The 19833-nt window shown below is 27.6% G+C and overlaps 2 protein-coding genes across 2 annotated transcripts in view; one reads left to right on the forward strand and one right to left on the reverse strand.

Annotated features, from left to right (window-relative positions):
• Positions 1-4423, forward strand: part of LOC105258490 (ras-related protein Rap1) — a 28587-nt gene extending 24164 nt beyond the window's left edge. Inside the window, exons 2-4 of the mRNA XM_011269754.2 lie at positions 1378-1491; positions 2747-3170; positions 3811-4423. Coding sequence (XP_011268056.1) covers positions 1394-1491; positions 2747-3170; positions 3811-4110 — 822 coding nt within the window. The 5' untranslated portion in view covers positions 1378-1393 and the 3' untranslated portion in view covers positions 4111-4423. The remainder of the gene's footprint in view (positions 1-1377; positions 1492-2746; positions 3171-3810) is intronic.
• A 7258-nt stretch (positions 4424-11681) lies between these two features.
• On the reverse strand, positions 11682-16348 carry LOC105258491 (lysosomal aspartic protease-like). Its single transcript, XM_025414484.1, has 8 exons — positions 16144-16348; positions 13644-13885; positions 13097-13218; positions 12787-12968; positions 12407-12532; positions 12196-12340; positions 11960-12052; positions 11682-11884 (listed from the first exon to the last, which is right to left on the reverse strand). Exons 1-8 carry the CDS (start codon positions 16215-16217, stop codon positions 11726-11728), a joined length of 1143 nt encoding a protein of 380 aa, XP_025270269.1. The 5' UTR covers positions 16218-16348; the 3' UTR covers positions 11682-11725.
• Between the last annotated feature and the right edge of the window lie 3485 nt (positions 16349-19833).

Genomic DNA, 19833 nt, shown 5'->3' on the forward strand with positions numbered 1-19833 from the left:
CTTCAAGATGAAGAATATTTCAGTCACATTGCGCTTTATCTGACTTTGCACTCTCTGTAATATTTTACATGACCGCGGTTTTTTCTTTTATTCTCCGAATAAATTTTAGATCCCGACAAATGTAAAGACAGAGGATAGACAAGAGACGAGGGTCTGCTTTCAGTGTTTCTATGGGACTCTTGATTGCTTCCTTAATCAGTGCCTGGCCCTCCAGCCGAAGAGTAGTGTGGAGGTGATCGCAGGATAAAAAGAGGCTCTCATACAAAAACGTGCTACGTTTTATACGTTGAACACGTACATTCGATTATTTAGGATGGCAGCTTAAGCCATCTCCCTGTGCTGCGGCTATTCAATAAACTTCGTAACAGCACAAAAGATTAACGACGTAAAGCGAAAGAAAGATCGCCTAAAGCGCTGTTTCGTGGCTTATACTTGGCGGGAAATGAATTTACCGTGGGGCATATATCTCGTAGCAAGATTGCAAGCATACTTGAGTGAATTCTTTGATGTCAGTGCTGTATCATTTTAAAATTAACTGCATTGTAAAGGAAAAGTAGTAATCGGTCATTATTAAATCAACGATCTTACCGACTCTATGTTCTTCGCGTTTTTAAGATTGCATTTTTAATTTATATGTCTTATCTCTGTAAACATACAAAAGTACAATTGAACAACAAATTTTTTAAAAATATTTTAAAAATTATATTTTAAATAGTCTTAAAAAGAATTGTTGATATTAAATACAATAAATTTTAAATTGAATTTGTCTTAATATATCAGTAATATTATTAAACATGTATCGATTGATATTTGATACAATATTTGCGATTAACTAAGCGATTATCGACAATAAAATTCTATTCATTCGTATATCAATTGAATGTACTATGAAAAGACCTACCATTCGCTATAGTGAGTCTTTCTCTCATTACTTTATGATGCAAATATGCATAATCAAAATGAAAACATTGGACACAATATTATAAAGATCGGCATTTTATAAGAAAATATCGACTATATATTTTCCATATCAAAGTCATGTAAAAAATTTAGAGAATATACGTATATATTCATATATCGATTTTTTAATCTTATTTTCGTTCTTTCTTATAAAGTTAATAAAAGTAGAGAAATGACAAAACTCGGTTATTTCAACACATTTTTATTAACTTTTCTTTGCCTGGAGATATTTTCCAATCTTTAATAAGTTTTTGGGGAAAAAATCGGGTCAATGAATAAGAAAAATGAGAAAACTTATAATGCGTATTTTTTGATATAAAAATTAAGAAATTAAAATATTTATTAATCTTCATAATTTTTATGCAGTAGTTGAGAAATGAAGGTTTATGTATTATATGTACAAATTTTTATCGCCAGAAATTCCACGGCACAAATGATGAAAGGCCGTCATCAGTTTCGCCGTCGCTTCAGTTTGCAACCTTCGGCGCATTTAAAAGAAGAACAGGAAGATGGAACAACAAAGAATGCCAGGTAATGAGAAAGAGTTTCTGTCACAATTTTTATCTTTCACTGCGTTCATCAACCTGTAATCATTAATCATTAATTTTAAAGATCGAATCCTTAATTTTAAGACTCAGTCATTCTTCTACTGACTAACTTCAAGTAATAAAAAATTTAAAATCTATTCCCAAGCACAAGATAATATTATTTTTAATATTTTTTTATATTAATCGACATAACTCAATCTATTACATTCATATAAGAATTACTGAAATTGCAATTATAATCAACATATTACAAGTCGTTTTTAAGAAGAAAAGTCTCATGATATGTGATAGAACCAATATTAATCTTTTTATCCCTTTGAAAGAGAAGAGTCATCTTCTCTCCGAACGCGTTCTTTGAAGCAGCATGCAGATACAGTGTGTTCGATTTTCGATATTATATCTGCTCGGTACCTGACTTAAACTTAAAGTCTCAACACGAGATGCTATTCGCGTTCGAAGTAATAAGTCGTAGGCCGGAAAAATTGCTTTCAGCATGAAATCTCTCTTGGGCGCTCGGGTGTTCGATACATCTTGCTTTTTTTCTATACTCTCCTTTTCATTATCATCCATTTCTCGTGACTAGCTCTCAGGTTTTAGTCTGCGTTTTAATTTCGAAGTGAATCTGCGCGAAAAGGATAGCTCGTTTTCCGCTTTTGTATGCCCGATAATAACTATATCTGACTTCTTCTAATAAGCGTAGATGATTACGAAGAGACGAAGATATTTAGAGGTAGCTGCTGCTATTTGGTGCATGTAAAAGCGAAAATACTGTGTATGGCCTCGTCCTTCATAAGAGGCATTCTCTTGCATCGATAGCGCCACGAATTCAGGACACTCTATACAAAACTGTGGTATTCAATAACATGTGTTTCCTCGTATTACGAATCCTTCGCGTTCATTAGCATAGCATTCTCCTCCTTGGATGATTGTCTTTCTTAAACGGAGAATATGGTTATCTCTTCATTTCTGCCATCGTATCGCGGAAGAGATCGTATCGTTTCCGTTAATAACAATATCTTTCATAACAATTCCTCTCGTATTTCATAATATGTGCAGTGATTTATATCTATTAGAGGGATATATTTGAATACACATTGAATGAAAAATGATGACAAGACACTTTCACATCTATCATCATATATTGTATAATATGCTTGAAACTTAACGTTTTAAAATATCGATATTAATGTATCAAAATAAAACGTGAGTCGATAAAAAAGAATATGTTAATGTTTCAGGAACGACAGATTGTCGGAATCGGACAGCGGTGGTGGAAAATCGGCCGAGAGTTCGATTCGGCATAAGATCGTGATGATGGGCGCAGCGAAAGTCGGCAAGTCAGCAATAATTAACCAGTTTCTTTACAGTACATTCACGCCAAAGTACAAGCGCACCGTCGAGGAGATGCATCACGGTGATTTCAATGTTTCCGGGATCCAATTGACTCTCGACATTTTAGACACATCCGGTTCGTATGAGTTTCCAGCAATGAGAGATTTATCGATCAAATCAGCTGATGCCTTCGTTCTGGTTTACGACGTCAACGATTCTAATACGTTTCTCGAGGTGAAGACCCTCAGGGCTCAGATACTCAGCACGAAAGGAGCCGTCCCTATAGTAGTTGTTGGTAACAAGATCGATCTCGTAGAAACGGAGCAGGAGGTGAGTCTTGACGACAATAAGATCATCATCGAGTTCAATTTTTTTTTGGAATTTTCAGAGGATTTTGAACATACATTCTCCGTTTTAAAAAAAGATTATTAAGTAATTAAATAAGATATTATTAAGCAATTAATAAAATATTATTAAGTATTGCATTCACTCAGTTTGAGAAAATTTATCATATTTCTTGAAATTAGAAAATCTTTTATAACATTGGAAAAAAAGAAACTTATCTTATTATTATGTTATTCTGGAAATTTATATCCCAATATCTAAATCTAATTAAAACACATAATAAAGATTGTGCGAACTTCATAAATTATAATCATGAATCCAAAATCACAGAAATAAAAAAATATGCGTAAAATACGAAAACTGTGCATAGAAATATCTGTAAATCTAATAAGTAGAGTACTTGTGCAAATAATATTTAAAGATAATGAGCCTAGAATCTAAAAATTCAAACAAAAATTCAAATTTCTTTCCACATAATAAATGTTTAAACATAAAAATATATTTAACAACAAATTTTGAAGTTAAAGTGTATATAATAATAAAAATTGCATACATATTAAAAAATTGAATTGATATTGATTTATATAATAAATTAACGTTGTAATAAGATGAAAATAAATTACAGGTGGAGACCGAGAGCACGAGAGAATTAGTAACCATGAAATGGGAAAACGGCTTCGTGGAAGTGTCCGCAAAGGAAAACCTAAATATCTCTCAAGTATTTAAAGAGCTTCTCATCCAAGCCAAGCTGAAGTATAATCTAAGCCCGGCGCTGCAACGTCGCCGTCGGCAGTCCTTGCCACCTCCACAGCATCTGAATTCGCGCAGCAGCAGCACTCACGTGCCATCGCCAGCTCAGCTTCAACATCTGCAACAGATTCGCGAACGTTCCGATTCTAAAAGGAATTCTTGCATTTTGTCGTAAAGTGAAATCTTTGCTGATATCGTCGTGATAAATTTCCCCTGACGATTCCACGTATACCGAATCGATTGGCGTCCAATCTGAGAATTATCAAGCGTGACAGATGACAGATGATTAAATGACCCGTATGAAGTTTTATTTATAGATACGATAAGCTATGGTTATCGATTATTTACGAGATTTCGATAATTCATACGACGCCACGAAAAAAACGTGATGATTCGGTATTTTGCCCATCAAATATGAGTCGCAAAATATTTAAACGAGTCTAAAAACGTGCATATGTTCGGAAAAGTTTTGCTCTGATATCATTATTTTTAAATATATATTCTACATAAATAATCAAAATTTAATAAAAAGAAGCATACTTCATGCTATATAAAAATATAAACTACTGAGAAATATAAAATATAAACTATAAATTACAGAGAATCTTTCTTTTAAATATATAGAATAATAAATATATATTACAGATTGTATATGATTAATTAAAAAATATTAAATCTTTTAGTACATCTATAATTTTTTTCATGTATATATATATATATTAAAATTAAAAAATTTTGAATTTTGAAATACGCTATTTCTCAGATTTTTGAATCTTTAGATCTGCAATATCGTCAGTAATTACATGAGTCACAGTTGGTTTGTTTAATTAAAGAAAATCATGTTGCAAAACTTTCTCTGATGTGTGCGAAAACAGGATCTTGTCTAATACACAAAGTAGTTTAGAAAATAATATTCTAAATATTTAATTAAAATATTAAAATGCAATGCTGTGTCCAGTTTTTTTGTTTAATCTATGTGAATACATTCGTCAATTTGATGGAAACACTATATATAAGACGTGAACAAAATGTAACAAGCTGATAGCAGTAATGTAAGTAACAAAAAAAGTCACAAGTCTCTATATAACGCTTCATTCAATTTTGTAATAACTATCCGCTCGGATAGTGAACAATTTTAAAGAGTCAATTTCTATTACGCTATCACGCAAACAGAGCGTTATTTATTTCTTCGAATGCGAAGAATATTTCATAAAACTGTAGATATACTAGATATTCTATTAGTAACTTTTGCAACTTACTGTAAGCAATTTCTCTACTTGCCGTAAATACGAGACAGATTGATAGCGATTATGAAGAAGACTTTAAAAAGATCGATTAAAGAAATTAAAGATGGTGCAAGATTAAAATACCCTTTTCATATTCTATAAACTAAAAATTAAGAATTCGTGAAATTTCTTGGGAGAAAATATTAACTTCCAATATGTAGAACATCAAAAATATAAGAGATGTTTTGTTATTATACACTTATATCTGCATTAAGATATATTAACAAGATTTTCTAATAAATAACTTCAAACCATCTTTCTCCATATTGTCTTTTGACTGCAATCGGAAGAATGATCTAAATGAACCAACAGTTATGCGTTCGTCTACATATATCGGATTTATATAAAGATAATAATAAAATAATTCGGAATTATATGTAATTAAATAATTTTATTATTACACATACATTTGAATATCATATTTCAGGGTTACTTCACACTGCCCGATCTTTTATTATCATGAATTATACGTATATATTGTAAAAAATCAAGGAGATATTACAAAACTTATCAACTTTCTATATAGTTATACATATATAATAAGAATTGGTTCTTATCTCCTTATTTTTTGTATGAATATATAAAATATATGTATATTTTGTTAGAACTTATCATATATATTGTCGCTAATACAAAATATTTACTTGCAATATCAGCAAAGTGATAACAGTAAAGAAGAAGAGAAAGAGAAAAAATGTCACAGTATTATACAAAGATTGATATAAACTTTCGCGTAATTTTACGACCAGTTCAATCAAATTCTTCTATTAATAATTGGAAAACAAACAAAGTATTCTATTTATAACGAGACATTATACGTTTCAAATACTTGTAGCCTCTCTGAGCATGCTAAATATATAAAATAACTACAAAATCTATATTGTCTCGAATTCATGTATTAAGCGTAAATCTTATGACATTCCATGTGTCGTTATAGTTATTATAACAACAAGACAGTTCTTCAGCTAATGTTCATACCAAAATTTCGAGAAGAAAGTTTAATGTAAATACTGTCCATATTGTACTTCACTTTCAAACTGTAAAAGCGAAGAACAATAGTAACACGTAGAATATAGGATCTTTTTAAATAGATATTCGATAAATATGTACGGAAATATATATGCATCTTATAAATTAAACATGGTTATTTAAATAAAAAATGTGAGAATCATTAGAGTAATCTGGTAGAGAGTTGATAAAATTAATATTTGTGTAATACATTTCTTTTTCAAATTCTCTAGACTATCATTACGGAGGTATAAAGAATGATTCTTTCGGGTTATTAATATTTAAATACATGTTAGATACATACAGATTTGTATTATGTGTTATTCTCTCTTTTCTGGTGTGTAATTATGTGGATTGTCTATTAAATATTATTTTTAACATTGTTTTATTATTAGGAACTTTTTAATTGTATTAATAAATTAATTATAATAAATGTATTACTAATTATAAATAGAGGTAGCAATTTCTTATCTTTAGTTTCTTTATTGAAAATTCTGAGTTATGAACTAAAAATCGCTGTAAAAATAAATGAGCAAGCTTTTGAAGCGACATTTAACTTTGCATGTACAAATTAAAAAGTAAGGATTTTTTATTTGCAAGATTTGTCTCACTACGTTTATGATTTTATTGCTAAATTTATTTATATTTTAACTATATTTTTTCAAAACATTAAATCTATCTATGTAAATAATACGAAATTGTAACGTTGATCTACACATACACATAATGCTACTTTTAAACTCACTTTGAATTTAATTTTATACAAATATATATGATTAAGTATTTTAATATAACTTTAGTATATAAATTATATGTATATTACACATATATATGTGTGTCACTGATTTCTTAGTGTATTATAAGAACTAATATATATAGTTTATATGTTTCAACTAGTCTAATTATTTACGTAGAAAATGATAATTTGAAAAAATTATTGTTTCAAGAAAATATTTCTCTGATTCTATTTTTGCTATTTCTTTTGACAAAATTTATTGCCAACACAAAGACGCGCTGATAATAAAAACAAAATTGTATATATAACATGAATATATTATTTTCTTATAAAGCATATTCTTCCATAAGCGCAGCTATGAAAAAAAAGAAACATAAATTAGAAAAATATATAAGTATATAATGTTTAAATGAATTATGTATGTGATCATAATCGATTTATTTTATAATATAATAATATATGTAACTGCAGCCTCCGTTGTCCGAATAAATTATATGGCAACAAATATTAAAGTTAAACATTTAACTTTGTATTATTGCAGATTAATAAATAAAATGTGTAATACTATAAGAAATAAGATCTGCTTTTTACAAGTTTCTTTTTTTCTGTAACAAAATCAAACTTTTCCATCGAATTGGACAAAATTAATGTTGGCTCTTATGCTATTTTCTTTTTGATTTTTTTGATTACTTGAACCAAGTCTCTAATTATTACAATTAATGTTGTTACATCGGATTGAGAGAGAGAAAGAAAGGAGGAGAGAGAGAGTGAGAGAGAGAGAGAGAGGGGAAGAGAGAGAAAGAGAGAGAGACTTAACGTTTTTTTATAAAAAAATATTATTTGATGAATTTCTCAGGATTCTGGATCTTTGGTCTTTTGGTTATGTCAAGGATGACATGGTTCTTGTGACATTTGATTGAAAATGTAGAACCTTGCAAGCTCCTCTTTTTATATCTGGCTTCTCTTTTATATTCGGGTTATTTTTCTGGTATGTACTTTGAGTTCGATTAGATTTTTTACAATATAATTATTTATTATGATGTACTATTACTACACAATAAAAAATTTTGTGTTAAATTTAACATATTTCACATGTCCCAATTTATCCATTCTAATTTTAATGTTGATTTAACAGAAGGCAAGTATGTAAATAAATAACACAAGTAATATGTTTAAAAATTAACACAAAAGTGTAACAATTAAACTTTATCTTAAAATAAAATTTATGTAATAAAGTTTATGAATTAAAGTTTAAATTAACATATTTATAATGTTAAATTTAATTAAAAGAAAATGTTATTCTTACATTTTTATGATAAATAACAGAAGAGATGTCGATTTAACATATGGAAACTGTTATAGAGAGAAAAATAACATAACTTATCTGTTCATTTTAACATATAACATATTTCATCAAAAATTCGTGCATTTACATATTAATTGTGTTGTTTTAACTCTTAGAAACGGTAAATATTAACTCAACGCAGAAATGTCAAAATAACGCAATGGTAATATGTTACATTAACATAAGAGTATGTTAAAAATTTAACACAAAAATTTTTACACGAGAAAGTTTTAACAGAAATACAAAATGTTTTTTACCGTGTACTATATACTATTTATTTAGATGTCTATTTGTTACCGGTTTTTTAATAAAATTTATTATTCGGATTAAATTTCAGATTGATTTGTTAATAAGAGATATTTATTATTGATTAGATATTATTGATTAAATTCGTTACTGAATGCTCAATAAGATTTGGTTAAACTTGTCATTAATTTCCTAATAAGATTTATATTCCAGATAATGATTGATTAAATTGATGATTATTTAATAAGATCTATTTCTTACTAACACTCTGTTGATTACAATAAACATTTAAAATATAAGTTACGCATCATTCACGCTTATCCGCTTCAAATCGCTTTTGCGAAATAACCGCGATACGTAAACTGGACAGTTATCGCGAAGGAAAGGACTCGTGGAGTCGCTAAGACATAATAATGTAAATTGTTAATCAATCAACATTTTTTAATCTAATTCTGTGCGGATAAATTATATAATTATAAATCACTTTATTTGATGAAATCTTGAGGTTTTTCAAGAAAAAAGAAAATATACTTATATATAATCTTGAAATATATATTTGAATATCCATTAATTTCATAACTTTTGCTATGAACAACTTGTTATATTAGTTAGAGATAATATTAATATGAATATTTTAGGTCTGTGTGTGAGGCCGTTATAATCCCTGTACCGCTCAATGACATTGAGAGCCAATATGATAATATTTATACAACAATTGTGGGAAAAAATATAGATATATTATTAGTAATAATTATTTCTAATAATATTAAGCAATTTATTATGTTGTATCCTAGATGAAAGAAAAGCTGAATCAATTGATAATAACACAATTTCAGTTCGACAAGAGAGAGAACAAAGGATTTTGCATAGGTGTAATATTTCTTGATAAATTGCCACGCGCGCACTCCTAATGTAACATTATATATATATATATATATATATATATATATATATATATAATATCCTTTGTATATTATATATATATATATAAGTACATTATTACGATATCAAAAGGTAAATAATTTATTATTTACATTTATACAATATTTTATCTCACATTTCTCTTTTTCAATTATTTAAAAATTTATATATTTTATAATCAATTACGTGAAATTTTCATATTTGTAAAGATACACACATATATATAGATATATAAATATACGCATATAAAAAATGTGTGTGTGTGTGGGTTGAAATAATATGTATAAATAATATGTATAAATATAAATTACACATACATGTATATTTATATATGTATATATTTTTACACGCACACATACATACAAATAGATATAAAAATTCCGCTCGCTTATAAAAATATTAAGATAAGATTATCAGAAAATTAAAAGTATTCAAATTTTATTGTATTTAAAAATAAAAATCTGTTTTCATATATTCTTATTTTTTGATTTTTATATTTCTAATCACACACTTTGTATGTTAAACTCTTTAATGCATTATTGTACACATTTGGAAAATATATTTATACAATTTATATATATATATATATATATATATATATATATAAGAATTTTATAACGTAAATAAAATATAATTATCATGCAATAAGACGTACGACATGCAATCATAAAATGCATTTTATTATGAATTAAAATAAAGATAAAAATAAAAATAAAGTAAATTTCGCGCGCTTCGATATAAATCTATTATCGCGATGTAATTACTAAAGTTATTAAAATTAATTATTTATTGTAATAAGCGAAATATGTCCCTGTATTAGTGATTACGTCCAGAAAAGGAATTCGATAGAGTATCTTGCTATTCAAATGTCTCCGCGTGAATAACAATAAAATCGAAAATATTTATCGTTCATCATACTGCACGAATAACCTTATATTTATGATTTATCGATGTTCTATGTATGTTTAAATCAAAGACAGAGTATCACAACTCGCGATAAAAAAATGACGTATTGCTAAGATGAAAATCCTAATATGAAATCGTCGAGCCTCGACATTTTTATTAAAACGCAATTACATTTAGAGTTTGAGTTTCAAAATGTTGAAAATCGCGATCATGACGAACTAGATCGATCTTTATAAATTAAATACTTGTTATGCAATAAATTCAATAATTGTTATGCAACCTGAAAAGCATTACGACCATTAAGAGGAAGCGAAACATGTTTTCAAAATTTTTGACAAATTTCTTTCCGTACTCGACTACTAGAGATCTTGTTTATCGACATGCAGTGGTGACTACATGTATGACTGCATGTACTAAAAACGCATTCGGATTTCTATCGATCGATCAAATTTAAAATTATTTCATCTAACATTTTTTTTAATTAGCACAAATTGTATTAAAATAAATTATTAATATGTACGTGATTAATGGGGAAACAATCAGCGTTTGAAAAGAATAGATTGATTATGTTGACTATACAGACATGCAACAACAAACTTAGCAAATGATTTTACTCGCAAAAATTAGCATTCTAATTAGAAATAAATTCAGATCAACTGCTTTCACAATAAGGTACTACGCTGTTGAAAATTAAAGTACAATTTTAGAAATACAAATTATGCAATAATTCATATTGATGATATGCAACTTTGTTGTTTGGCGATTAGAAAAGATTTAATTTTTTCTCTGGTCGAAAACTAAGCAGATAATTAAAAAACTGATGATAAAGTACACAATAAAATGTGACAAGAAAAGATTTTCTAGATATTTTGATAGAATTTTTATTTCGACTTAGGATACAATCGTACGTTGTCCTTTTGAAAAATTAAAATTTTAATTCTAAAGTTTTATTCTACTTTTTCTTTTTTATTTACTCGAGTAAAACTTGTACATTCACCTTCTCTTTTGATCATTTTTGTCTACATATATATGTATTGTCTCTGTCTTATATGTATATATAAAATTTTTATAATTTTTACACATTTATATATTTATATTATATGAAATGTAAAAAATATACTGTTACATATATTTATAATGTGTGTTATCTCATACACAATAAATAACTTACATACATGATATAAAACAAAATAATAATATTTATTAATTATACTATCTAATTATACTATATTATACTATGCAATAATACTTATACTATATAATAATATTTAATTATATAGTATAATAAATAGTATAATTAATAAATATTATTATTTTGTTTTACATCTTGTATGTAAGTTATTTATTTTGCCAAAGCAAATCCCATTCGGTCATTCTCCATATCAAACTCGGTGTAATATTTCCCGACGAATGCATCGCCGAGAATCCAATCGAGTGTTTTCAAATTCCGTCCCAAAAATCCGCTTAAACATATTGTGGTGTTCGTCCTGTGATATACGTACTGTAGAAATATATATAATGTAAATTTCCTATACTTATTAAATAATTTAAACAAATTTATCTATATTATACTTACCCGAACGATGTAATCTTTAGCAGCAATCCGAAATATTTTTCCCCCCCAAAAAAAGTAGATTGAAGGTAATTCACAAATTCTACAACATTCCACCTTTAAGTAAAAGATAAAATCAAATTAATAATTAATATTATTTAATAAATATACTTAATATTTATTTTTACCGATATATCTTCGTTCAATGATTTTTTTATCAAAGCCTATGTGTTTTGTAAAAGACATGATCGTTTACTTACTCTATCCTCTCCATTTACATTAATAGTGCCAAGAAGTTTATTAATTTTTTTGATATCTGATATTGGTCCAATTGTTAGACCAGAAGCAGTGCCAACGATGGCTTGGCAACTATTGGTGCACAGATTGTTTCTATTTATTCGAATCCTACAAAGCGATAACCTTAACATCAATTTGTTAGGACATGATTACATAATTAAAAAAATAACGTACTTATCTATGGTAAATTGCCATTTTCCTTTGTGAGTAACAGGAACATATGTTAATTCGTCTTTATAAAGACTACGATCGGAACCACCCAATATTAATTCACCACTATTTAATGGGTCCAATGAGTCTCTGCACAAATTGTACAATTTTATATCATAATATGTATGTATGTGTGTGATAATTAAGATTATATTAAATATAATATACAAATATAAATATTATTTTAAATAAAAAAAATTATAATAATATGTAAATGATAAATTTAATTTATGTGTTAATATTAAATAAATAATAATATATATACAAATATAATTATACGTACATATTTATTAAAAACTTTTATTTAGAAATATGCATTGTTCATAAGTAAAGAAGATATGTACCTATTTAGATAATAACTGAAAATGGGTGATGTCACTAGTCCTTGATTAATCATATTGTGGAAGACGGATGTATTGTACTCCAGGCCCAAGACACCATCAAACATTGCCGATTGAAATATAGTTTCGTTTGACATATCAGTCACTTCTATAAATGTCTGATTGTCAACATTAAGACCGGCAACCTATAATAAAATTAATGTTGAAATATTTCGTCATCGCTGCACGAGAAAACAATATGATTGCTTAAGAAACGTTTAAACTATGATTATAATTGTAACTCAATTGGATTGTTCCTTCAATGATGACTTACATTCACTCTATCAATAGATAGAAATCCAGTTATATTTAAAAGTGGGAATTGTCTGCAGATCCATGTAGGATTCGTTTTAATAAATGTACTGGAATCTTTACTATTATATCCGTGACGGAAATCTGTAAAGCATATTCAGTAATATCACAAATTAATAATATTAGAAAAAGTTTCAAAATAGAGATATTGTCTTATTGATCTACAATAAATATGCAAATTTCTTTTATAAATCATTATATATGTGTTTGTCAAGCTAACTCTTGAATCATCTTTGTCAATGTTTGTGTTTTCAGAGATTAAACGTGATAAATTGTTTAAATATATGCATGCAAATTCCAAAATATATAATATTTACACTATATAAAATATAAAATATTAAATTTCATTGTCTTCAACTATTTAAATATTCCAAGACTATAATTGAAAAAATAATATAATCATAGATAGAATATATACATACATACATATATATATATATATATATATATATATATATATATATATATAATTGTTATTGCGTACATGTATATACAAACAAATTACTTACAACAAAAGTTAACGTCGCATGATTGCGACGGCACCCATAAGTCTGCCGTCAGAGTATCGAATATTATCTTAAATGTCTTCGGCGGAGTTCCAATGGTAATATTGCCGTAGTATTCGGCATAAAGATAATCGGATACACATGATGTATTCACATAATCAGGTGATAGTAAAAGTTTCTTTAAGTTGTCATCGACGTACTCCCAAGATTTTCGAATGGAGAAACTTGTCTTGTACAATGAAATCCTTGAAATAACAGAAAGGACATTTTATAATACACACATACACACACACACACACACACACACACACACACACACAGACAGACACACGCACGCACGCACGCACGCACGCACGAATGCACATATGCACGCATGTACGCACACGCACACGCACACGCACACGCACACGCACACGCACACGTATGTATGTGTGTGTAAATTTGCAAACATATATGTATAAAATGAACATTTACATTTGATATAACTAGCAAATATTTCCAGAATAAATATAAGTTATATATATATATATATATATATATATATATATATATATATTGTGACTGTTATTTTTAATTATAGCTGAAGTTAATATATGGCCGGTGATGTTGGCCCATGGCACATCTTCGGCGCGATCCTCTTAAAACAAACAATGATTCTCAAGACAAATGACGAATTCCGAATATGAAATCTCGAAATTCAAATCAAGTTATTTAGCGGCAGCGAATTCGAATGCAAAAATAAAACTTTGATTGTCTTAATCGAGTGTAGTGACTTCCAGGATATGAAAAATAACGTGAAAATAACGTGAAATAAATACGAATATTTATTTCACGGCAGGACGAATCGGTCTCAGAGAGAAGCTAACCACCGCAAATCATTCAAATTCGAAAACAATTAAACAAGCCGAACGGTCGACACACAAAGAAATATAAACAACGGTACACGAAACGAACTCTAAATTTCTAATCAAAATCATGAGCAGCCAGAACATTCCTTCAAGCCAACCGCGTTAAATCACTTGGAAATTCCACGAATATTTTCTCCAAATATAATTGAAATAATAACAAGCTTAATATTATAATAACACAATATATCCTGAAAGAAGCAAGATTAATACACAAATATATACATCCAATAAACAATGGCAGTAATTAATACAAAAAAATAGATAAGATAATAATCATTCACAATAATGTATAATTCCATAATATTTAATAGCACAACAATAAAAAATGCACAGCAAAATTAGGCAGCAATAAGTGCGCCAGCATATAAAAAGAGTTGCGAGGGTGCGCAAGCATAAATCGAGAACACTTAAATATTCCTGATAAATCGATAAAAGAATCCCGAAAGTAAAGATATTCTTAGTTGTTTCCTGCTGATATTAAATTCATAAGGAAATACTCGAAAACAAAGTTAGATTATTACAACAATAAAAGAAAAGATATTAATGTGAATGTTAAGAAAATTTAGTAAAGTTCCGTGAAAATTAAATTACATGAATTAAATCTTTAAAATATTCGATATTATTCCAAAAGAAAAGTAAAGATTTTGACTTTGTTAATTTTAATGACTCTTCTATTAATTACTATGAGAGGTTCTTCATAAGGCAGCAAAAAAAAAATATTTTAACGAAAGAAATCTTTTTAATTAAATTAATAATAGTCTAGAAGTCTCTAGCGAAAAGAACAAATAATAACTTAAATTACTTTCGCTTTCACAAATATCGACAGTTATTTTCAAAATCTTATTTGCTCGCGACCCTCAAATACAAAAGCAACACATGTTTAATTATAAGACACAAAGAGATATCACAACATTCAAAATTCGATATATCACAATAGACCTTGTTATTCTCGAGTTCCTTCTTCCTTGTTCCAACGAATTTTCAACGGAAAAATTTTAAAATATGTATGATCTTCATATTGCATATACTTCTCTAAAGTAATATTTAATTTATAACCTAGTTACAAATAAAATTATTGTAACTTAACGAACATTGAGTTTTAGTTAACGAAATACTTTTCATGTAATTTTAGACGAAGAGATAATTTAAAAACAAGTAACTGTATCAAGTATTAAAAGAGTAAGATATAGAGAATGTCAAGAAAACAGATAACATAAATCAACTCGTTATACCTATATTTGAGCTGCTAACGCGTAAAAAAATAGTGAACAATTAGGCGTTTTGATCACCTTCAATGAAAATATTTATGTCAACGGTCGTCGTTTAAATGTAGATAAAAGCAAGATTGGACAAAAGCGAACGTTATAGAAGAACAAAGAGTCACTACTTTAAAAATATTCTGTTTTATCTACTTTTATGATTAATAAATAAACGTTTTGACCAAAGAAATTTCATCCAATTTGTATCGCAGCATCGCATTTGCACAAATCCCGCTTTTAATTCAAGAAATCGTATGCTGTTACGAGGAAAAGAAGCAATTTCTATATTCATCTCGATATTTATCATGCCAATATATAATACAATAAAATACTGACCTGTACAATTTAGCGTCGGATGATATTATAAAGAGCGCCGCAACCACTATCACAAAAAGGCGAATATTTTTCATTTTATTTAGAAAAATATTTATTACTAAAGTCTCGATTCGTGAAAATTTGAACGTTCTTTCGACACTTTATGACCAGAGACACAGAAAAATAAAGTGTTGTCGCTCGTTACTAACACTCTTCTGAACGCTGCATCGGTATTCGAGAGAGTGTTTATATACATTCGCGTATGCCCCTACGTTCCTACGAATCCTTGAACGGGGAGAAAATGCGCGAAACATTCGAAAAACCCTGATAAATTTCCATCGATCAATTTAATTTAAATGTATCATATTTTGCATGCTTATATCCTTTAATTAAGTTTATTTACATAAATTAACTAATAATAAAAACAATTCTTTTGAAAGTATACATTGTCTACATTGATTAGATAGTCAAACATATATTAACATTAATCTTATAATAAATAATTTGCAAAAAGTAGTAATTAATTAAGCGACATTTTTGTATTCCATTTTGTGCGCATAAATTATATAGTTATAAATCTTATTTGATTCTTGAAGTCGTTAAAAAGAAAAAAGGATATATATATATATATATATATATATATATATATATATCCTTTTTTCTTTTTAACGACTTCAGGATCAAGAATATATATATATATATATAATCTTGAATTATATATTTGATCCATTCCTCCATCCATAACTTCATAAGAAATATTAAATCTTTTACTACATCTATAATTTTTTTCATATATATATATATATATATATATATATTAAAATTTAAAAATTTTGTATTTTGAAATACGCTATTTCTCAGATTTTTGAATCTTTAGATCTGCAATATCATGTTTTGCATGCTTATATCCTTTAATTAAATTTATTTATGTAAATTAATAATATTTATAATATTATTAATATATTTATAATATATTTATAATATATTTATAATATATTTATATTATTAATATTCTATAAATAACTAATAATAAAAACAATTCTTTTAAAAGTATACATTGTTTACATTGATTAGATAGTCAATCATATATCAACATTAATCTTATAATAAATAATTTGCAAAAAGTAGTAATTAATTAATCGACATTTTTGTATCCCACTTTGTGCGCATAAATTATATAGTTATAAATCTTATTTGATGAATTCTTGAAGTCGTTAAAAAGAAAAAAGGATATATATATGTATATATATATATATATATATATATATATATAATCTTGAATTATATATTTGATCCATTAACTTCATAACTTATATATATCAGTTATATATATTTCAAGATTATATATGTATCCTTTTTTATTATTATTCAAGCAAATATTTAAATTCATAATAGAATTATTTGTCATATGTTATTATGTTATTATTAATTGTTATATAATTATTATTATATACATAGAAAGTAGTATTATACATTTAAATGAAATTATGAAAGATTAATAATAAATAAAATTAATGCATATAATATGTAAAAATAGGTATTTTGTTTTGAAAGATTCATATATAACAATAGTGTATGTACACTCCGCGACAATGATTCGTTCCACGTCCCTCTCGCGGGGCAAGGGGAGCGTAGCCTCTGACCAATCAGCCACTGCCACGCTGCCAGCTGATTGGTCACTTCTACGCTCCCCTTGCCCCACGAGAGAGGGGCCGCGGAACGAATCGTCGCGCAGTGTACGCTATTATAACATTATATCCATTACGAAATGATATAAAATGCCAAAATCAATTTAATTTGACAAGCAAATTTTTGTGTAGAATTAGTTGGAAAACATTTTAAATATATGTTTTAATAAATTTAAAATAAATGTTGTATACAAATATATCGTAATATATGTATAGTAAAAATATAATGTTATAATAGAAATAAAATTAACAAATTAATAAATAGATAAAGAAATTAGGCTCTGTAATGTATTAAACAACAATTCGAGAAAAGAGCGATTAAGAGCAACCGCGGATGGTAATGCGTAAAATTTTTAAAGATTAGTAATTCGCGAAAATTAAAACGCGTGAAAGACATATGCATATATTTTACTTGGTGCATTAACCAAGAAATAGATTCTCAATTCGAGAATACTATAAGACCTCTCTTTACCCCCCTGAAGATTTTTCGTGAAATTTCGGTTGGAAGACTTTATCCACAAGACTCATGACAATGCCAATCTTATGGGCAATGGAATAGTAGGAAAAGAAATTAAGAAATCTTTCCGAGAAAGTAAGTTTACGAAACCAATCAAATTCTAAACGATTTTCATTCACAATAAGTAATGTGTCCAAAAAATTAATAGTATTATTGTCCGAAAATTCTATCGTAAATTGTAATCTTTTATGAACAGAATTAAGAACTTTTAAAATAGAAGAGAAATGTAAAGAAGGAGCCGCCAATATGATATCGTCGACATATCTAAAATAAAAAGGAGTGACTGGGAGAAAAGAAATGGTTCTATCTTCACATTGAAATGTTTTATATAATAAATTTTGATGTGTTTTGTACACGTAAGAATTAAAAAAAGATTTTTTTACAAGCAGAAATTATTAGCTGCCTTTGTGATGCAACTTTAAAAAGTCCTATAACTAAAAAGTTTTAAGACGTTACTAAATTTAAAATTTTTTAAAAATTGTAAAATAAACCAAGAAAATCGCCAATTAAAAGTCGAAAAGTCTGGATAAAGAGAAATAAAAGTGAACAACCAAAGAGAGAGCGTTGTAAATTTAAAATAATTGTCTTACATGAGTTTCAGGAAAACTTTACTAATATTACGTTCAGATTTAAGAAAAGAGATAAGTTAATGAAAGAACGTTATTGTGCTACGTGAGACATGACATGTGAGGTACCGCCGTTAGAAATCTGAGAATTCTCAAATCGTCGGAGTTCACCGGAGTGAAGGATTGTAGTATAGCATTTTTATTATAGATTCTTGTAGTTTGTTTTTATTATATGTTATGGAATACAATATACAGGGTGTCTGAAAACTTTTCGCAGTCCCGAAATGTGAAGGTGAAAGGAGCGATGAGTGTGTAGGCGCGCGACAAAAGCTCCTCTTTGCAATCATCACTTCGCCGTACTTCTAGCTACGCGCATTGGCCGAACTTCTTTTATTAATTTTTCGTTAATTATTACGAATATCGCAAAACAATAGGAGATCTTCCTTCTTAATTTGAGCCAATTTACTTTCACACTTCAAAACTGCGAAATGTTTTCAGATATCCTGTACATACTCTTTATTGTACAGAGCGTATAAAAAGTCTGGAAACGGTCAATTATCTTCGAAAATAGTGGACCTGTGGAAAAATATTACAAACAAACGTTGTAGTGTTTTAAATGACGCATTACATAATAATATTATTATGACCTTAAAGATTGTCGTCAAAATCACGTAAAGGACACCTTCAATTTCTTAACTCCTTTAATTTCTAAAACTCCCTATTTTTTATTACATATTTTTATAGCTTATTTTAAGATTTCTTAATTTTACGTAAACATAAAATGTTTAGTAAAATATTCATTTTTCGATTATCTTACCTTAATATTTTTATGTACAAAATAATGAGAGGAATCAATTGGTGTAAAGAAAAAATATAGTTGTCTTTAAGAAAAAATATGTAATTGTTAACTGCAAATTACATATTTTTCTTTAGAAATAAT

This window comes from Camponotus floridanus, unplaced genomic scaffold, assembly GCF_003227725.1.
Source record: "Camponotus floridanus strain SB8 unplaced genomic scaffold, Cflo_v7.5 scaffold80, whole genome shotgun sequence".
Taxonomy (NCBI): domain Eukaryota; kingdom Metazoa; phylum Arthropoda; class Insecta; order Hymenoptera; family Formicidae; genus Camponotus; species Camponotus floridanus.